This window comes from Musca domestica, unplaced genomic scaffold (genome assembly GCF_030504385.1).
Source record: "Musca domestica strain aabys unplaced genomic scaffold, Musca_domestica.polishedcontigs.V.1.1 85, whole genome shotgun sequence".
Taxonomy (NCBI): Eukaryota; Metazoa; Arthropoda; class Insecta; order Diptera; family Muscidae; genus Musca; species Musca domestica.
The window spans coordinates 731,831-755,180 of record NW_026712418.1 but is presented as its reverse complement, the minus strand read 5'-3'; the positions used below and the strand labels follow the sequence as shown (position 1 = coordinate 755,180).

General features: G+C 36.3%; 1 protein-coding gene across 1 annotated transcript in view; it reads right to left on the bottom strand.

Moving 5' to 3' along the window:
- LOC131806714 (GATA zinc finger domain-containing protein 16-like) overlaps positions 1–23,350 on the bottom strand; it is a 94,078-nt gene that overhangs the window by 50,932 nt on the left and 19,796 nt on the right. Inside the window, exons 2-3 of the mRNA XM_059131325.1 lie at positions 16,198–16,324; positions 15,590–15,686 (exon numbers count right to left, since the gene is read on the bottom strand). Of these exons, the coding sequence (XP_058987308.1) occupies positions 15,590–15,686; positions 16,198–16,324 (224 nt within the window). The remainder of the gene's footprint in view (positions 1–15,589; positions 15,687–16,197; positions 16,325–23,350) is intronic.

Sequence of the window (23,350 nt, the reverse complement as noted above, 5' to 3'; positions counted from 1 at the left end):
CCATAACAAAATTTAATTGTTATGCGCAGCTCTACTAAATTAGCAAAGTAGTGTAGGGTATCATAAAGTCGGCCCCGCCCGACTTTAAGACTTTCTTAAGTGGTTTCTAATATATTACATTGCTGAATCATTACGTGTTGTAAATCCTGTTAAGTCAAGAGTGGTAAAGCAAAAGTGTCACTGATAAACACTGATTTAACGCAACTTTTGCAATATGAAATGAATTTAAATTTGTTTTGGCCTGAATTCATATGGCTAAGCAATTGGAAAGGTTCAAGTACTAACCCTTGCCTTCTAACAGAAACAAACAACCAAAACAATTCTATTCAAATCACATTGAGTGCATGTTCCTGCGAAATTTTCCAAAAGTTCTAAGCCCTTCCGTAACAATATTTAATAATTAAATCAACTGACATCTAAAAAAGATAGAAAGTTTTTCTTTGAAACAATTTTCGGAACAACGAACAATAAAATAATGACCGACACCTGGAAAACTTTACATTTTGCCGAAAATACAGCGGATACGGAGCTTTGAAAACTTGGACCCAACAGGATGTGCACCTTTGATTACCATAATAAAAGGAGGCGCACAAACGGAATGCCAATTGCAATGCCACAAATCTGGTATGAGTGTGTGTGAGTATGTAAAATAGGGATAACGACTTTGAGATAGATTTTTTTGGAAGTCCATTAGATTTGATTTAATTCAATATATGATATATTCTTTCGGTATGGTTTTTAATGGCCTATATATTAGATAAATTCAATTTTAGACACTTGGAGAACACATATTTTGGTCTTTTTATAAATTAGCTTGAAACTAAATATAGGTATTAACTTAATTTTTAGAATGTTTGGCATACGGGATGCATAGAATCGTGTTGCATAAACTCCTATATAAAGGTTGACCTTTGTTTTTTCCTGGTTATCATCTGTTTAGAATATATTTTTTAATCAAGGTAGTATATTAAGTTCGTCATTTCGGGTCTAACTCATCGAAATAATAATTTTAGATCTAACAAAGTCACGATTTAGCCATGTCCGCCGTAATCACGCGAGAGTCAAAACGAATTGAGATAGGAAGCTATTATTTTATTTGCAGGCAAGTCAAGTTCGTAGATGGGCTATATAGGTCCACTATATTATATAGCTCCCATATAACGGTATCCCCGACATTTGGTGTTTAAATGATTTTAGGTACACTATTCACCGGTATTGTTTCAATTTTTTCAAATTTCGTATTTGAAATTCCCAATAAGTACCAAGGCCTGTGACAGAAAATTGTCCAGGTCTTCGTATAGGCCCCATATATCGATACCTCCCTATGTACGGTATTTTGAAGATTTTAGCAACATTATTCACCGGATTTTTTCACGATTCGTATTTGAATATTGTAATGGCCTATGACAAAAGTTGCCTATGCAGGACCACATCTTCGTATAACCGCTATATTCTTAATTTTTAAGATTTTAACAGAGTTTTTAACGTATTTTTTACTTTTTTTTTAAATTGCCAAATTCTTTCCAAATAGTGGAGGATTTTCAAAGTTCCACCCGAACTTACTGCTTTTTACCTGTTTTAAACCTATGAACATCGAAATACCAAACTATACCCAATTAAGTAGGAAAATGTGGATGAAGCCTCTATTGACTTCTTATTTATCTGGAAATAACATTTCTATGGAATTGTATGATTGAAATATCGAAGTAGTTTTGTAAATTTTGAATATAGGTTTTTGGTATGTTGGAAGTTTGGAAATCCGTACTTATCTATATTAGTAAAAGAGTAAAGTAATTGATTGATTGACCGATTGACTGACTGACTTAATGATTCATCAACGCCCAGACGAAACGGCTAAAGCTAGAATCATGAAATTTTGCACGAGAGACAGTTTCGGTACATAGGAGTGTTATAAGGCTAAGTTTTTGGAAATTCATACTAAAATGATACGAAGAGTACTAAATATTGAATATTTGTATTAGACAAGCGATATGAGCTAGAAGTCTGAAATTTAGAATGAGAGTCACTGATTGAGTGCAAGATATATGTACCAAAGGGTTAATTAGAAATTCACACTTTAATGGTACGAAAAGTTTTAAAAAGGTACCAAACTTCTATAATTGTACAGGGTTGCCCATATTCGACGGACCTTTGGGCTATTTGGGCCCATTCCAATCGACGAGGCTTGTCCACAGGCAAGATTCTTTGCGTCAATTGAATTTTGTACGGGAATAAATCCAAATCAATGCGAATAATCCGTTGTAAAGTGGACCGAGCCATGCCCAACTGCTGAGAACGGCGTTTTTGAGATGTTCTTGGGGACCTCTCAACACTGGCTCGTACGGCAGCGATATTCTTTGCCGATCGCCTTGGTCGACTTTTATATGGCCTCTTCAGATTAGAAAGAGCATTACCAATCGAAAATTTTTCGTATAAACGCTTAATGGTGTTCTTAGAAGGCGCACTTCTCACATTTTATAATGTTTTAAAAGCACGTTGAGTTTTCACAATTGACTTCTTATGTTGAATGTAAATGTCAACTATTTCAGAGCGCTCGCGTGGCGTGTATTGGTTTATGGTAAAAATCTGCTTGGACTGACGCTTCAAACGCGGTATATCATTAAGCGATGTGACATCTCTGTCAAAAGTTATGGCGTTGCCAGATGGGTCCGTCGAATATGGGCAACCCTGTACTCAATTTGGAACCGTTTTGTTTACGGGTGAACATATAGAGTTTGGAATCTGAAATTTGGTTTTAAGCTCGCTATTCATGTGTACCCTGGACATATGGATGTACTTTCAGAAATATGTGCTATAATTGTACGAAAATTACTGAATGGTACTATATTTGGTATTGGAGGGTGTAGGTGCAGGGATAAAACTCTGAAATTTGGTATTCAGATTACTGATGGTAGTTGTGTTTGAGATTTGGCGCTTGTTTTGTAATGCGTCTTTCATTTGTACGAAAAGTGCAAAATTGTACTAAATTTCTTAAATTCTCAAATTTGATTTTGAGGTTTCTGTTGGTATCTGAAATTGAGATACGGAGTTGGTTTAATCTGGAGTTGAGATATGGAGATGCGTACTCTAGCTATTTGAAAAGTACTAAGTAGTACTAATTTTGGTACTAGGTTAAGGAAATGGGGGTGGAATCCTCAAATTTGATATTGAAGTCTCTATTGGTATCTGGAATGGAGATGGGGAGATAGTTTTAGAATGCGTACAATAATTGTACAAAAAGTACTAATTCGGTCAGTATTGGTATCTAGGATGGAGACTAACTTTTACTACCCCCAAAATTTGATATTGAGGTTACTGTCGATTTCTGTGGCTTACCTACGGAGTCGTTAAAATAGCTTTGGACATTGCAATGGTCTGAAAATTTAGTACGATGTATAAAGTTTTGATTAAAACAATTTTTCAAACTGAACAAATTGTGAGTTTTGAGTTCTAAAAAGGCGAACACGAACTGTTGGATGGAATTAAAAATTTTAATATGGATTTTTCGCTGATGAAGCAGCGGGCTGCTTCTAGTACTCTCATTATTCATACATACTCTCTATTTTCATACTCTCAATTCTGGAGGATCAATTGAATCATCTCTCTATTGGCATCTCTAATTTGCCTAAAGCAAACCAACAAACCACAACAACAAAAAAAGTCAAAAAGTAAACCCTCCTCCTTTCATTGACTTTTATCTACAATGGGAATACATAACACCTACACAAATACAACAAATCAACATGCAACCCCCTTTTAGATGGTATCATCGTCACCATCCACGTTGGAATTGTTGTTGTTGTTGTTCAGCTCAAACTCAATTCTCTCCATTCAATATTAGAATAAATGCGTCTTTGTCCTCCATGCAACAAGGTTAACAATTCGCCAAAAGGAAATTTGAATGTGACTCGGAATATTTGAATACAACAAGGAGAGCTATTCCAGATTTGCATTTGGCCATTGTCATCGAGTTGGGGCCGCAGGCATGAATCTTTACATACATACATATGTATGTATGTACATACCTGTATAATACTACATTCGCCAAGTAAATTCAAAGTTATGTTAATCTTTTTTGCTCGTTCCTTTTTATACCCGATGTTCAATGGGCGGAGGTTAGATCAGACGGTAGGAGACATCTATGCTGGCAGGTTGGAGTTGCATCGCGTTTGACGGGGAGTATTGGGGTTTGGCAAAAATGCAAATTTTACACATTGCCAGATGTGAAATGCCAATGTAAATGTCAATGCGCCAGACAACATTTGCCAACCTTCTTCCACAGCTAAATTGTTAAGCATTTTGGCAGTGGATGGCACAGAGAGTAGCACCAGCTTATGGGCGTTGAAGAAATTGCTGGTTGGGTGGATGTAAAGTAATGGGTGTGAATGGTTTGTCGTGATTGTTAAACAAAATTAGATATGTTGTTTTCCGATTCGAGGAATATGTGAAAATACAAATATTTTTAAATAAAAGATTTTTTGATCTGACGTTTTTTCCGCAGAAGATTTTGCCATTATTTTGGAAGCTATATGGGAATATATTAAAAAAATGGTATTTAGGAATAAGTAGCCAAAAGAAGTTGGACTATGTATTTCTGGCAGAACTAAAACTATTTTCGCAAAGCTCGGCTGTATGTTAGATATATTCCTCTCATTCTATAGGGTTCCTCCTAGGAGAGGTATTACAATATTTTATTAAATATGATTTTATACAGGGTCAGCCATATAATGTTGCTAGGGTCACAGAAAGCCCGCATGTATTCAAAACGGTGCACTCAAATCGGGTCACTATTTGTGGCGGATTTTTATCCAAAGGCATTATTGGCCAATTTTTCATCGAAAATGAGCAAGGAGTTGCCGTTATGATAACGGGTAATGTTGAACTCATTTTTGTTCACAAAAAATTAAGAGTAGGATATTGACAACATTTTGTTTCAATAGGACGACTCTAGGAGCTATACAGCCAAAGCTACATTCGATATTATGCGACGGCGATTGGCTACTGCAAAGCCATAATTTAAGAATGTTGGACCATTATTTGTGGGTTCTGTCAAAGATAAGTATTACGCCGACATGTCAGAGACAAGTAACGCTTTAAAAGACAGGATTCGTGAAGCCCTTGGTGAAATACAGCTGCAAGCAAGCCATGATGAGCTTAAAATTTGGAGCTCCGCATAATAATTAAACGTTTTAATGGGAAAATTCAACATAATAATGATTATATTTATAATGATTATTATTATAGCGTGTACATTGAATTTTCCCATTAACACGTTTAATTTTTATGCGGAGCTCCAAATGTTAAGCTCATCATGGCCTGTCTTTTAAAGCATTACTTGTCTCTGGCATGTCGGCGTAATACTTATCTTTGACAGAACCCACAAATAATGGTCCAACATTCTTAAATTATGGCTTTGCAGTAGCCAATCGTCGTCGCATAATATCGAATGTAGCTTTGGCTGTATAGATCCTAGAGTCGTCCTATTGAAACAAAATGTTGTCAATATCCTACTCTTAATAATTATAATTATAATTACAATTTAAAGTTCAAAGGAATATATGTCGAAGCATTTGTATCTTTTAAATTCGAACTTGCATTGCCCATTTGGTGCACAATTAATTTGAAATCGGATAAAGATATATATGGGAGCTATATCCAAATCGGAACCGATTTCAATAAAATTTGGCAAAGATATTTCTGAGCTGTATTTCATATATTTCCCTGAATATCGTTGTTACGGAGTGCATATTACGGCTGTGGGTAACAAATACAACAAATCAGATGAACAATATATATGGGAGCTATAGCTACATCTGAACCGGATCTTCACCAAATTTGACATAATAGCTTCTAGACTCAATTCGGTCGTATTTCATACTATTCGGTCTGATATTACACGTTTGGTGCACAATAAAAAGCAAATCGGACGAAGATATATATGTGAGCTATATCTAAATTTTGACCGATTATCTCCAATTTCAATAGGGTTCGTCCTTGGTCCAAACAAATGATTTGTGCAAAATTTCATCTGGATAAGGCAATAAATGCGAACTCTACTTTGTTTACAAAAATACATGTACAGACAGACGGATAGACAGACGGACGGACATGCATAAATCGACTCAGAATGTGATTCTATGCAGATCATCAAAAGGAACTATGGGTCTATCTCGTTTCCTTTTGCCTCTTACAAACAAATGCACCAAGACATAATACCCTGACCACTTTGTGGTGTAGGGTATAAAAACAAAGTAAAAAAGCTATAAGCTCGACCGGGCCGAACTTTGAATACCCTCCACCATTTGGAATGAATGAGGCAATTTAAAAAAATTAAAATCCGTTAAAAGTTCTTTTACAATCTTAAAATTACCGAATGTAGCCGTTATATTATGGTCTATACGACGACTTGGACATGCATTGGCAACTTTTGTCTTAAGCCATTGCCTTATTTAAATGCGAATCTTAAAAAAAATTCGGTGAACAATGTAGCTAATATTGGGGGCTATACCAAAACGTGGACCGGCACAGACAATTTTCTTTCATAGGCTGTAGTATCCATTACGAACTTCAAATAACAAATTAGAAAGAATTCCGGTGAATAATGCCGCAAAAATCATCAAAATACCGAATATCGGGAGGTACCGTTATATGGAGCTACACGAAGACGTGGACCTGCACGGACAATTTTCTAAGCCGTAGTATCCATTACGAACTTCAAATACCAAATTTGAAACATTTCCGGTGAATAATGTCGCTAAAATCATCAAAATACTGAATATCGGTAGGTACCGTTATATGGGGGCTATACGAAGACGTGGACCTGCACATACAATTTTCTGTCTTAGGCTGTGGTATCCATTACGAACTTCAAATACCAAATTTGAAACAATTCCGGTCGATAATGTCGCTTAAATCACCAAAATACCGAATATCGGGAGGTACCGTTATATGGGGGCTATACGAAGACGTGGACTTGCAGTGACAATTTTCTGTCTTAGGCTGTAGTATCCATTACGAACTCCTTATACCAAACTTGAAACAATTCCGATGAATATTGTCGCTAAAATCATCAAAGTACCGAATATCGGGAGGTACCGTTATATGTACGAAGATGTTGACCTGCACACAATTTTCTGTCATAGGTTGTAGTATCCATTTCGATCTTCAAATACAAAATTTAAAATATTTCCAGGTGAATAATGTCGCTAAAATCATAAAAAATACCGAATATCGTGTGGTACTCCATATGGGGCTATACCAAAACGTGGACCTACATGGCCCATTTTCAATACCAAAAGTTCTGCAGACTTAATATACATTTGAGTAAAAATTTATCAATCTACATCAGTTCGTTCGGAAGCTAGAGTTATTTCCACAGGATTGGCGGATAGACGGACGGACGTCGCTAAATCGACATCGATTTTATGCTGATCAATAATATACATACTTTGTGGGGTCTAAAATATATATTTCGAGTTGTTAAAAACGGAATGACAAACTTAAGATACCCTGCACACTATGGTGGAGAGTGTAAAAATAAAACCAGTAAAGAAAGTCTTAAAGTCGGGCGGACTTTATGATACCCGACTTTATGATACCCTACACCACTTTGCTAATTTAGTACAGCTTCGCATAACAATTAAAAGTTTTTATGGGAGAATTCAATCATGATTATAATTATAATTTAAAGTTCAAAGGACTAAATACGCCGAAGCATTTGTATTTTTTAAATTCGGAATTGTATTGCCCATTTAGTGCACAATTAATTTGAAATCGGATAAAGATATATATGGGAGCTATATCCAAATCTGAACCGATCTCAATAAAATTTGGCAAAATATTTCTGCGCTGTATTTGATATATTTCCCTGAATATCTTTGTTACGGAGTGCATATTACGGTTGTGGGTAACAAATATAACAAATCGAATGAATAATATATATGGAAGCTATAGCTATATCTGAACCGATCTTGAAATTTGACATACTAGCTTCTAGACTCAATTCGGTCGAAAGTGCCAAATTCCATCCCATTTGGACCAATATTAGACGTTTGGTGCACAATAAAAGGTAAATCTGAACCGATCTCGATAAAATTTAGCAAAGGTATTTCTGAGCTGTATTTGATATATTTCCCCAAATATTGTTGTTGCATAGTGCATATTACGGCGGCGGTGGACAAAAATAACAAATCGGATGAACAATATATATGGGAGCTATAGCTATATCTGAACCGATTTCGATCAAATTTGGCATACTTACTTTCAGGCCTAATTTGGGTGTATATGCAAAATTCCATAAGATTCGGGCTGATATTACACGTTTGGTGCATATAGGGAGCTATACCTAAATTTTGACCGATTATATCCAATTTCAATAGGGTTCGTCCTTGGGCCAAACCAAAGATCTTTGCAAAATTTCACCTGGATCGGGCAATAAATGCGACATGTACTTTGTTTACAAAAATACATGGACAGACGGACGGACGGACAGATGGACGAACAGACGGACGGACGGACAGACGGACGGACGGACATGCATAAATCGACTCAGAATGTGATTCTATGCAGATCATCAAAAGGAACAATGGTTCTATCTCGTTTCCTTTTGCCTGTTACAAACAAATGCACAAAGACATAATACCCTGACCACCTTGTGGTGTAGGGTATAAAAAATTTAAAATTGAAGATGACTTTCACATGACCGACAAATTTTCCGCTTCGTTTAACATTCAAACGAAATTCATACATTCCACTGCAATATCTTTGCATTTGAATCTGTGTAGCATTTGACACTTTTAATTGTTGTTTTGTTACCTTCGCAGCAACAACAACAACAACGACACCAACAATGAATGATCCAACAACAATAACAACGTTTCCAGGAAACAAATAAGAATTTTCCTCTGTCTCATAACGAAGCTGGCAAAAGGAAACTGTTGCACATCAGGACAACTGTGGCAAATGAAACTGGAACGGAAACAGTGGCAGTGGCAATAGCCATAACCAAACCTGGTGATGTCAATGTATGATGACGCTCGAAGCATGACTATGTAAAAGGTTTCAGCAACAACTACTGTGTCGTTAAATCCTTTGGACTTCCTTCACGTAGTTTAGAAATGCTTTGTAAGTTTTTGTTGAACTCTTTTTTGAGAGGGATTTTGTGTTGTGTTCGACTGTGAGTGCGTGATAGCAAAACTCGAAGTGAATGCAAGTGATGATGGCCGTGCGCCAGCACATTTATGTGCGTGTGTGTGTGTGGGTGCAAGTCGTTTTTGCGTTTTGGCTTCCATGTATGTGGGAATATGTGTAATTAAAAGTAATGAACAGTACTTTGTTAATATTTTTTGAAGGACTCTTCTTGTTCTTCCGCAAGTACATACATACGCACACGCTCACATGTCCCCACACAACAAAAGGAAAGTTGCAACATACTCATACATACATATGAGGTAGCCGTTTAATTTGAGATTCATATCTGTGAAAAACAGTTTTGTTTCTCTGTCTATGCCTTTCAATTCTCGGTGCATAGAGTTCCGGCCATTCCGGTTGTTCTTTAAAGGAGGGGGGGCGCATTGTTCAGTTGTGTGGCCTGGGCCTGGGTAAGTGGTGACCCTGATTAGAGAGCACTTGTAAAGTGTCGGTTGAATTTATTTGTGTGTCCATTGTTAAGGACTTGGTGGCTTTTGTTGTAACCCTCTGACAGGCCATACGTTGCGACATCAGATAACGCCGAGAGTCAATTGTATTTTCCGACACAGAGATGATACTCATAAGTAGTGATACAAACGCACACCACAACACAGCCGGCAGACACAGCACAGCACCGTACATGCATCCGGAATTTGCGACTGCTCATGTGACCAGTTAAAATGTTGCCGAGATTAGAAAGTTTCCATTGCTGTTGTGTATTGTTTCAAATTGGAATTTATGTTTAATTGGAATTTTGTGGTTTGGGTACGGTTGGGTATATTTTAATGGATATTGGCTTAGTTAGCAGTTATGGTACTTAAATTGAATGTCTACTACCATGCGATGCCATCACACACACACATATATATATTGGTTGTATCCTTTTTGCACACACACACAAAAGGGTTGAACAAAACAAAACGAACGGAAAAAAATTGGATTCCAATCTCGAATGCAATAAAACGTGTATGTGTCTACTCTCATTATCTTTGCTAAATTATTATTAATCTTTTTTCCACATCATCAATAAATTTCTTTCCGGCCCTTTATCTAAATTGCTAAGGAGCACATAAAAATTGCTGTAGAAAAATCAATAACATGGGAACGATTGTTGAACACTGTTTTTTTAGATGAGTTATAGGGATGCGTGGGAAGGACAAAAAGACATAAAGAAAGGGTCAAGAATATAAAACTTGGCTATTGAAGTTTGTGATCGTTGTTTAAATCATGTCAATATTATTGTTCTTGGTATTGGAAAGAGAATTTCATTCAAATAATTTACTATTCATATGACTAGATGCCCAAAATGACATTTTCAGAATTACATTTCCGATTCCTCGGAATACATGTATTTGGGTATGCCGTGTCTTTGGCAACATTGCAGATAAAAATACGAGGAATATTATGTTATAAGAAGCTAAAAAGTATCAGTCCGTTTTCCCGACAGATGTATACCCTCAGCCAATATTCGATTATTTAAATATATTTTGACTTCTGTTATGATTATTGAAAAGTTCGATCCTCTACGGAGTAGATTCCGAAGGAATGGACCAATATTGCTCATTTCGTATCGGACCTAAATAAATGTGATACAAATATTGATATGATATGGACTATATGGGTTACTTCCTTCACTATATATGAGATATGTGATAATTTTAAGAAAATAATAAAATATGCATGAGCTACCAGTCGACCGAAGCATTCCATTTTCATAATTCATCTAATACAGATAGAAGTATTGGGATGGGCAAAATTGCAAGAAATTTTAAAATTTCATTAATTTCACATTCATCTCAAATTTCTGGATGAGTGAAATATTTAGATATATCAAGTCATAAAGAATCGCTGACTTGTTTCGCAAGTTATGACAGATAAAGTAATTGAGTATTTTGAAGCTTTGTGGGTGAGGTACTGGAAGGGGTTCGCAGATATATGTCACCTTCACAACAGATCTTGTGTTGGCAAAAATGTATGGATGTGTGAAATTTGAAGAGAGTTGGATGCTTTTTTCGCTTTCTTTGAGCGTTTTGTTTCAAAATATTGAACCCAATGTGGGGGAGGAACCAGAAGAAAGGGTCCCATCTTTATAACAGATCTTGTGTTGATGGAAATATTGAGGTATATCAAATCTGGAATGATATCGGATGTTAATTTCGCTTTTTATGAACTTCGTTTTGACAATTTGTGGGGGAGGTACCAGAAGGAGTGCATAGTGGCGCACCCCATCTTCACAGCAGATTTTGAGTTAGTAGAAATAATGTGATATGTGAAATTTGAAGACGATGTTTGTTTTGGATTCTATGCTTGTTTTGGTTATTCAAAACTTTGACCCCTTGTGGAGAAGTTACAAGAAGAAATGGCCCGATCATCTTTATAACAGATCTTGTGTTGATAAAAATATTGAGATATACCAAGTCTGAATGGAATCGGATCTTAACTTTCTTTGTATGAGGTTCATGGACATTCAAACTGTTGAACCTTTGAGGAGGAGGTACCAGAAAGAGTAAGCCGGTAGATTTCATTTTCACACCAGATCTAATATCAGTAGAAATAATGAGATGTGTTAAATTTGAAGAGAACCGTATGCTTACTTCGGATTCCATAATCGTTTCGATTTTTCAAACTTTGACCCTTTCTGGGGTGGTACAAGAATTAATGGTCCGATCTCTACCATCTTTATAACAGTTCTTCTGTTGACAGAAACATTGAGATGTAGAAAGTCTGAATGGAATCAATTCGTAATTTCGCGTGCATTCAAAATTATGACCCTTTGTGGGGAGGTACTAGAAGGAGGGGACCGCTATATCCCATTTTCACACCAGATCTAGTATTAATAGAAATAATGGGATGCGTGAAATATGAAGAAAACCGAATGCTTAATTTGGATTTTATGATCGTTTTGGTTACTCAAAACTTTGACCTTTTGTAGAGGAAGCACCAGAAGAAATAGTCCAATCTCCACCATCTTAATAACAGATCTTTTGTTGACGGCAATGTTGAGATGTACCAAATCTGAATGGAATCGGATGTTAATGTTGCGTTTTATGAGCTTCATGGATATTCAATATTTTGAATATCCTCCTCCAGGGTCCAGGGTCAAAATATTGATTATCCAGAAGGAATGGTCCGATATATTCCATCTAAGCACCAGACATTGGTTTAATAAACATATTGTGATGTGTTTAATTTGAAAACATTCTGGCTCTTTCATCACATTATAATAGAGTTATAATTATTCAAAATGTTGATCCTTTGTGGGGGAGGTACTTGATGGAGTTGACCGATATTGTCCATTTTCGCACCTGAAATATTTGGATTTACAAAGTGGCAGGAAAATCCATTCTCCATTCTGTGCAGTATTTTTTTTTTTTTTTTGAAGATTTCAACCTTTTATGGGGGAGGTACCAGAAGGAGTAGATCGGCATTGTCCATCTCCGAACTCGATCTAAGTTTCTAATAGGACATTTTACCTGCAGCAGATATTCGGTATTTTGATGACTTTGACTAACGGAATTTCTTAAAATTCGGTATTTAGATTTCCTATAGGGTTGTATTCCTATTTTAGAACAATTTTTTTAAAAGCCCCTATACCATCATAGTATGGAGGGTATATTAAGTTCGTCATTTCGTTCGGTACTCATCGAAATAATAATTTTAGACCTAAAAAGTATTTTTGATCAGCATAAAATTCTACGAGTATAGGGTTGCCCATATTCGACGGACCCATGACTCTTTGGGCCCATTCCAATCGACGAGGCTTGTCCACAGGCAACATTTTTTGCGTCAAATGAATTTTGTACGGCCATAAATGCTAATCAATGCGAATAATCCGTTGTAAAGTGGACTGAGCCATGCCCAACTGCTGGGAACGGCGTTTTTGGGATGTTCTTGGGGACCTCTCAACACTGGCTCGTACGGCAGCGATATTCTCGGCCTATCGCCTTGGTCGACTTTTATATGGCCTCTTCGGATTAGAAAAAGCCTTATCAGTCGAAAATTTTTCGTACAAACGCTTAATGGTGTTCTTAGAAGGCGCACTTCTCACATTTTTTAATGTTTTAAAAGCACGTTGAGTTTTCACAATTGACTTCTTCTGTTGAATGTAAATTTCAACTATTTCAGAGCGCTAGCGTGGCGTGTATTGGTTCATGGTAAAAATTAGCTTGGACTGACGCTTCAAACGCGGTATGTCATTAAGCGATGTGACATCTCTGTCAAAAGTTATGGCGTTGCCAGATGGGTCCGTCGAATATGGGCCACCCTGTTTAGCTAGATAGATACAATATATATGTAAATTAAATTGATCTTAGTTATTCTGCTTATCAGTATATAACCGCTAGACCGATTTTCACAATTCTCATCAATTCGGAATGGTCTCTTGCCAGAAAACAACAAAATCTTATAAATTCGCGTAAAAATATGCCAATAAAAAAGTGAATATTTTTTGTTTTGTTATTCAATTTTTGTCATATTTTTATCGCATGCGATTTTTTCAATTTGACTTACAATTTTGAATTGTAAATTTCCTAAAGTTTTTTTCGCACCAGACATTGGGTTAATAAAAATATTGTGATGTGGTTAATTTGAAAATAATCTGGCTCTTTCATCACATTATAATAGATTTTTAATTATTCAAAGTGTTAATTCTTTGTGGGGGAGTTACTTGATGGAGTTGACCAATATTGTCCATTTTCGCACCTGACGTAGCACTGATGCAAATATTAGGATTTGCAAAGTTAGAGGAAAATCCATTCTGTTTCTGTGCAGTATTTTTTTTTTAATATTTCCACCTGTTACCAGCTGGAGTAGATCGGTATTGCCCATCTCGGAACTCGATCTTAGTTTCTAATAGGCCATTTCTCCTGCAGCAGATATTCGGTATTTTGATGACTTTGTGCCCCATTTTCTAACGAATCTCTTAAAATTCGGTATTTAAATTTCCTAAAGAGTTCTATTCCTATTTTAGAACATTTTTTTTTCAAAAGCCCCCATCCTATCGCTATTTTTATAATTTTAGCCACCCTCCACCATACATAGTACGAAGGGTATATTAAGTTCGTCATTTCGTTTGTTACTCATCGAAATAATAATTTTAGACCTAAAAAAGTATTTAAAATTTAAAACGAATTATAATAGGATTTTCGGTAGTTTGATGATTTTAGCGACATTTTTTACCGGAACTGTTTCAAATTTCGGTTTTAAAGTTCGAAATGGCTACTACAGTCTATGAAAATTGCATATACAGGTCCACATCCTCGTATAGCCCCCGTATAACGGTATTTCTTTAAGCGGTATTTTTCTACGGAATTTTTTGGGAATTCTTCTTTATAAAATTCTTCAAAATTTGGAATGCTAGTATTTCGGCCTGACCAATCTTAAATGATTTTTATAAGTTTTCAACTATTCAATAAATAATTGAATGCTTCGAAATTTAGGGCAAAAATTAAAAAAAGTGCATCTGAAGCTTTAAAGCACGACACTAATGATTCGATGGAGCCCCATGTGAGCGTACCACAACCCACTTGATGGTTTCGTATAGCCCCCGTATAACGGTATTTCTTTAAGCGGTATTTTTCGACGGAATTTTTTGGGAATTCTTCTTTATTAAATTCTTCAAAATTTGGAATGCTAGTATTTCGGCCTGGTCAATCTTAAATGATTTTTATAAGTTTTCAACTATTCAATAAATAATTGAATGCTTCGAAATTTAGGGCAAAAATTAAAAAAGTGCATCTGAAGCTTTAAAACACGACACTAATGATTCGATGGAGCCCCATGTGAGCGTACCACAACCCACTTGATGGTTTCTAAGCGTTTTGAAAACATCTTCTCATTAACATTGTCCCAATTTCAGTACTCTCTATTTGAGGCTTTTCATACTTGCATCTTCATCAATTAGAAATAGTAAGAAAAGACCTAATGTCGGGCGGGACGACTATATGATACTCAATGCACAAAGACATAATACACATATAATACTTTTTGTTATTTAGCCACGCGGTATATCCATTTCCGTTTCCTCATTTTCTAAAGTTGTCAATGTTTCATATTTAAAATATGACATTACATTTTTAAATCTTATTTTTACTAAAGTCCCATAATTTAAATATCATCCTAACCTATTCCCATTTTTTCATATTATCCCTTTAATCTCTCAAACGTATTATGTGCTCGGTAATGAGGACAACACTTTATCTTTTTGTTCTTCTTATTCGTGCTCGCACAAAACTTTGCCTAAGTAATTACTTCAAGTACTTGGCAAAAATCTGTCCTTAATTTATAGTCATTATTGATGAGGTAATTTATTACTCGACCGAACCAATGTAGATTCAATCGAAAACAAAAGCAAAGCAGAAAAAGAACGCAATAATATTGAGCAGCAGCAGTAGAAACTTACCTGGGCCGATACTTTGCCCTTTTTCAGTCGTATCAAATCGGTGTGGCTCCAGTGGCTGCGTTTCCAGGGCGCAACTTCTCTGAGATCTTCATTAAAGCTATAAAAAGAAGAGAAGGGAGAAAACAAGAAAAAGTTGAGATTAAGACAAAACACCGCATACACTAAAGTTGCTTATTAAAAACTTTTGCTAGCTGCCAGGCCGGGCCAGGCTATCTGGTAAAAGAGCACCGGCAGCTGCAGCAGCAGCCTAACCTAGCCATAAGAAAACAAAACAATTTGTAAAATGAACAGTAAACCACTGAGAGTTAAGAAAACTGCACAACACAAAAAAAACGAAAGAAAATTAGAGAACAACCAAAGAAGTTGAGGGAAAAGTAACTCAAGACAACAACAACAACAACAACTTCCAGCACCACTACTGCTACAACAATCAATCAATGATAGAAAGAGAGTCAAGTTAAGTAGAAAGTGCCAGAAAGATGTGTTGCTTGGATTTTTTAGGCATCCTTAAAAATAAAAGATGAAAAAAATAAAAACACACAGCAAAGAAAACAAACAACTGCAGCAGCCACTGGCAGCAACAGCAGCACAACAGCAGGAACACTTACTTAAAGTCATTCAGTTTATTGTGCAGGAACTTTCGTATATTCCAGGGTAGGTCGTTATGCCCATCAATTAAAGGCACTTGATCTAATAGTTGTAGGGCAACACGTAGACGTTCTTCGAATGGAGCACCTAAAAGTAAACAAAAGACAAAAAACGATAATAGATGTATGAGAAGAGGCAAATAAATAGAAAAAATAAAGAAATGCTAGATACGGATTAAAACCCAAGCAATTAAATGAGATGAAAATAAAAAATAATAAAAAATAAAATAACAAGGGAGCATGAATGTCCCTCCCATTGCCATAGAAAAAATAAAATAATAAAAAAATAGAATAACATGGGAGCATGTATGTCCCTCCCATTGCCATGGAAAGGTTGAAAGTGGATTTCCTTCAATTAAAGAAAATGTCACATGCAGCGCTTTTAATATTGACATGTGTTGAATAATGAACTTTACATGGGGTTTTTTGTGTGTACGGAACAGTGGAACGGGGCAAAGTTAAAAGTAGATGCAAAGTATTATTGGGAGACGATTGAATACCTATATCACATGCCAAACTTCAATTCCTATAGCATTGAATAGCATGTGGAAGGTATGAAAATGTCCGGTGGGTAAAAATGTTTACATACCCAAATGCTGGTTAAAAATATATTTCCAAGAATTTGGTCAATAAATGCAACGGGCACGCTAACAAAAAATAATTACAGGGGAAATCCAAAATTATGAAAGTAGACTTAAAACCATTAAGGAAAGAAAATAGGCAGGCGGCGCCGATTTTATGATACCCATCACCACAACAAATATTTAGTAGTCACGTGTTGAAATATTGGCAATGATTCAAGGCTAAATTTGGTAATCTCTCTCTGATCCAAATCTGAAATGATCTCGATAAAATTTGGCAGAGGTATTTCTGAGCTGTATCCGATAGATGGCACTAAATATCATTTTTGTGGAGTGCATATTACGATTGTGGGGGACTTAAACACCAAATCGAATGGAATATACAGGGTGAGATAAAAACCTGCAACAAAGGCAAACGCCATAATTTTTACATTATTTTTTTAATTTAATTGAATGAAAGCAAAAAATGTCGGAAATAGCATCAAATTTTAGAATAAGTTTAGATTTGTTCGAACTGGTCACCTTTGGCATGTATTATGTCCTTCAAACGGCCAATAAAACCTTCATACGCTGCCCGAATGTTGCTCTGTGGTATTTTGGCCCAATCCCGGCGAAGCACATGATTGAGGTGATCGAGAATTTGGTATTTTTTAGTGCCAACCTTGCTTTCCAAAATACCCCAGACACAATAGTCAAACGGATTGGATCCGTAGATTTTGGTGGTCATTGTGCACCGAAAATGAAGCGAGAAACCTCATTTTGTAACCATTCTAGGGTGACGCGTGCTGAGTGCGATGGTACTGAGTCCTGTTGGAATGTCCAAGGTCTGCGATAAAGATGCTTGCGTGCACAAAGCTTTAATACACCCTCCAGAATATTTTCGCGACAATATTCGGCGTCTATTCTGCTGCCACGGTCGATTAATACGAGCGGAGAGCGACCATCGGCTGTTATGGCGGCCCACACCATCACCATGGCCGGAGCGAAGCAACTCTTTAGCCCTTTTGAGTCTAATTTCTTTCTGTTGCGGTGCAAGTTCTTGCTCTTTTTGGAATTTCAATGACTTAACCCCGAGCTCATTTTTCAATATTTGCCCAATGGAATATTGCGATATGTTCTGTTCTACTCACGATCCATTTTTCGGCCACTGCGACGAGGGTTTCGATCAAGTCGCTTCTTTACTTTTCGAACCATTTCTGCTGATGTTGCTGTTTTCTTCCGTCCGATTCCGTGACGTCGGGCTACGCTACCAGTATCACGGTAACAAGCGATGGTACGAGACACAAAAGATTTATTCAAATTTAAATGCTGGAGTGCTCTAACGATAGCCACTTGCGTTTTGCCAGCCAACTATAAAGAAATCACGCTTGAATTCCATCGCGAATAACTTTTTTCTGGAAGATTCCCACCAAAATGCTTTTGTATGCTTGTAAACAATATAATGAGCTGTCACTGGAATAATTTTAACAGCTGTCGGACGAGTGGCTTAGAAATGACAGCAGCTTGAAGTTGGTTGCAGAGGTTTCATCTCACCCTGTAGATGGGAGCTATAGCTATATCTAAATCGATTTTCACCTATTGTTATACCTTTGCTTCTTTGCTGAATTAGGTCATATGTGACAAAATCCATTCTATCTGGGCTGATATTAACTACTAGGTGCACAATAAACGTCAAATAGGATCAATATATATATGTCTCGCACGTCTCTATACATATATCTGCTAACATCATAGATCAGCTGTAAATATGGGATGTGTCGAACCAGTCCTTCTGGTACTTTCAACATTTCGAATAACCAAAACGCTTATAAATTTCGAAAGAGGCTTCCGATTATCTTCAAGCTTTATACATCTCACACTAGAGCTGGTGTGAAGATGGTAGATATCTGCCTACCTCTTCTGGTAAAGTATCACAATTTGAAATATTTAAATTTGCGAACAAAGTCTGCGATTCTTTTCAAGCTTGGTATATCTAAATTCTTTTACCAAATATAGATCTGATGTGAATTTAGAATTTATTGGCTCATTCCTTATCGTACCTCCCAACAAAAGCTTAATATTTTAATTAACAATTGCTCTCATAAAATAGGTAAAAGATGATTGAATATCTTTGAATTTTGAACATAAAACCAGAAAGGAAAAGTGAAAAATCTGGTGGACCGACTATTTAATACCCTACACCACTATGCATACAGGGTTGCCCATATTCGACGAACCCATGGACCCATGCCAATCGACGAGGCTTGTCCGCAGGCAACATTCTTTGCGCCAATTGAATTTTGTACGGGAACAAATGCAAATCTATAATCTGTTGTAAAGTGGACCGAGCCATGCCCAACTGCTGAGAACGGCGTTTTTGAGATGTTCTTGGGGACCTCTCAACACTGGCTCGTACGACAGCGATATTCTCTGCCGATCACCTTGGTCGACTTTTATATGGCCTCTTCGGATTAGAAAGAGCCTTACCAGTCGAAGTTTTTCGTATAAACTCTTAATGGTGTTCTTAGAAGGAGCACTTCTCACATTTTTTAATGTTTTAAAAGCACATTGAGTTTTCACAATTGACTTCTTGTAAATTTCAACTATTTCAGAGGGCTCGCGAGGCGTGTATTGTTAATGGTAAAAATCTGCTTGGACTGACGCTTCAAACGCGGTATATCATTAAGCGATGTGACATCTCTGTCAAAAGTTATGGCGTTGCCAAATGGGTCCGTCGAATATGGGCAACCCTGTATTTAGAAGAGCTCCCGTAACAAAAAAAAATTATTTGAAGTAGATCATACCATATATCAACACTGAATTCGGTGGGACGTACCAAAATTATAGGACATTTGGACTTATATTGGCCATTTGATGCACAATTAACCCGAAATCGATTGAAGATATACGTGGAGTTATATCTAAATCTGAGCCGATTATCACCAATTTCAATAGGGTTCGTCCTTGGGCCAAACAAATATTGTTTGGAAAATTTCATCTCAATCGGATAATAATTTTGTTTACAAAAATACATGGACGGACTGACATACATAAATCAATTCAGAAAGTGATCCTCTGAAGATTCTCAAAAGTAACTCCATTCCTTCTCTCTGTTACAAACAGATGCACAAAGACATAATCACCTTACCACTATGTGGTGTAGGGTATAAATATTTTTCAGTTTAGGATGAAGTGGAACACTTCACTCCTTGAGAAAATAATGCGAGAACTCACTAAATGTGTGTGTTTTTTTTTTTTTTTTTTAAACATTTCGAATTTTTCTGGGGGACGTTCCAGATGGAGCAATATATAGTAAGACTGAAGAAAATCGGATACTTACTTCACCTTTTGGGAGCGAGATAACTTTTTTGAATAAATGTTAACTTGTGTGGTAGGGCGCACTTTTCATATCGATCTTCTTTTGAAAAATAGTACGCTTTCGAAATTGGTGGACATAGTTATAGCTGATATGAATGTTAGATCCGATGTTTTATATAAACCTTTCGAGACTCATCCTATGTACTCTATAGCATTAATATTTTGCTTCTATGTATTAAAAAGTATATTTGTTATGGGTCGTCGGGCCTAACACGCCAAGTGGTCTAGGGGTCCGCTCGACTTTTGTTCCCTGCCTTATTTTCTCTTTCTCTTGTTAGAATTTGTATTTATTTTGCAAGTTTAGGTTTTTTTCGTTACACTGTCATCCTTTTAGGGTTTTCTCCCAGATTGACCTCCATAAAAACTAATATATGAAAATATTGAAAAAAAAAAAAAAACAAAAGAAAAAACTTTTTCGAAATTTATAAAAACATAATTGATTTACTTACTTGCAGCCACTCTTAAAGCCAATGGCACTGCAACGCTTGCAGCACCGATTATTAAAAGTATCGAACTAACAGCCAGCCAATGTTTTGCAGCATCGAATCCTTGATATTTTCCAAATTACAGTGGCAAAAAAAGCAAACAGTTCAGTAGACAAGAAAACAAAAATGAAGAAGTGGCAGTAGTTGATGATGTTCAGGTTAAAGGAGAATTTTCATTGACATCAAGACAACACCAGTTGATGTTGCCACAGCCATCATCAGCAGAAGCCAGAACAGCAGCAGCAGCAGTACAGCACCAGTTAAGGGAGTATCCGTTTAATGAAGGCATCAGTTAATGTCGTCGGATTGCGGTAAAGTGGAATGGATAGTTGTTGAGTCCAGTGTCGTAGAGATAATGTTGTTGTTATTGTTGTTTTCGTTTTTGTTTCGAAATTTTTCGATTTGATGTTGCCGTTGCAGATAGTGTCATTTGCAGTTGCGTTGTTTAGTATCCAAGACGAGCAGCCCAAGTTGTAAGGATCACAGCATCAGCATGCAAAAAAAGAGATGTAAAGAGGAGAATCAATAATTAAACACTTTACTTGGCACTGTAATGTGTAATCGTCAGTGGAGTTACAGCAGTGGTTAACAAAGTTTATGGACAATTGATGATGATGGTGGTGTGAGATTTGGTTGGTTTTCGTAGGAGTAGACTTTGTGTTGGGGTGTAGACAAGTATTTTTAAAAAGTTCGTAACTATGTTTGTATATGCCAACAATAATTTATAAGGGAACATAAAAAAATAATTTAAGGGGGTATCTTTATATAACGGATACATCAGAATAAAAACCGAAGACGAGTTTTTTTTTGAAATTTTTCAAGTCCCTTCAAAATGATAGAGACTATTAAAAGTCTGGCCTGGCAGAACTATACTTAATTTTTACACGTTTTTATTGTGGTAATGGCCTGATATTTTTTTTTTTTTTTTTGTGGATAATTGTGATATTACATCGATTGATGAATAGTAATGAAACTCTAAAGCCGAAATTTGGTGTGTAACTTGTAATAGCTTACACCATATATAGTATGAAAAACGTCGAAATAATAATTTAAGACCTAAAAAAGTATACATCACCACCAGAAATGTTTAAATGCGCAACCCATGACTTATCAAAATTCCCTTTTCTGCAACATTTAAGCTTCTACGTTAAAGAAAAATAAATAAATAAAAACCAGTAAATAAAGTCTTAAAGTCGGGCGGGGCTCACTTTTTGATACCCTACACCGCTTTGCTAATTTAATAGAGCTCCACATAACAATTAAAAGTTTTTATGGGAGAATTCAATCATACACGCTATGATTATAATTATAATTTAAAGTTCACATGACTAAATATGCCGAAGCATTTGTATCATTTAAATTCGGACTTGTATTGCCCATTTGATATATATGGCAGCTATATCCAACTCTGAACTAAACTTTTGCAAAGATATTTCTGAGCTGTATTTGATATATTTCCCTGAATATCGTTGTTACGGAATGCATATTATGGCTGTGGGTAACGAATATTACAAATCGGATGAACAGTATATATGGGAGCTACGGCTATATCTGAACCGATCTTCACCAAATTCGGCAAGCTAGCTTCTAGACTCAATTCGGTCGTGAGTGCCACATTTCATCCCATTTGGGCAAATATTAGACGTTTGGTGCACAATAAAATAAATCGGACGAAGTTATGTAGGGGAGGTATATCCAAATCTGAACCGATCTCGATAAAATTTAGCAAGTGTATTTCGGAGCTGTATTTGATATATTTCCCCAAATATTGTTGTTACAGTGTGTATATTACGGCTGCGGGGACTAAAATAACAAATCGGATGAACAATATATATTGGAGCTATATCTATATCTGAACCGATTTCGATTAAATTTGGCATACTTATTTTCAGGCCTAATTTGGTTGTATGTGCAAAATTCCATACTATGCGGCATGATATTACACGTTTGGTGCACAATAAAAGGCAAATCGGACGAAGATATATATGGAAGCTTTATCTAAATTTTTACCGATTATCTCCAATTTCTATAGGGTTCGTCCTTGGGCCAAACAAATGATTTGTGCAAAATTTCATCTGGATTGGGCAATAAATGCGAACTGTACTTTGTTTACAAAAATACATGGACAGACGGACGGACATGCATAAATCGACTCAGAATGTGATTCTATGCAGATCATCAAAAGGAATTATAGGTCTATCTCTTTTCCTTTTGCCTGTTACAAACAAATGCACAAAGACATAATACCCTGACCACCTTGTGGTGTAGGGTATAAAAACGCACAGTTTTCGGGAAAATGTCGTTGAACTAAAAATGGGGATTTTTGACGCCGCAAAGTTTGCAGACATGGGATTTATTGGGATTGAGCTTCATACCAAAATTCATCTTTGTGGCAATATTTGTAATTTTACACCTGTTTTTTGACTGGTCTATAGTACTGATTCTTATTGACATATGGTTTTAAATTCGTTTTGGTAAAGACAACACATAGCTTCAGAATTTATGAAAATAGTTTAATGTTTTCTCCACTAATAATGGGTTTTATACCCTTCACCACATAGTGGTAAGGGTATTATTCCTCTGTGCATTTGTTTGTAACATGGAAGCGAGATAGACCCATAGTTACTCTTGAGGATCTTCATAGAATTACTTTCTGAGTCGATTTACGCATGACAGTCCGTCCGTCAATCA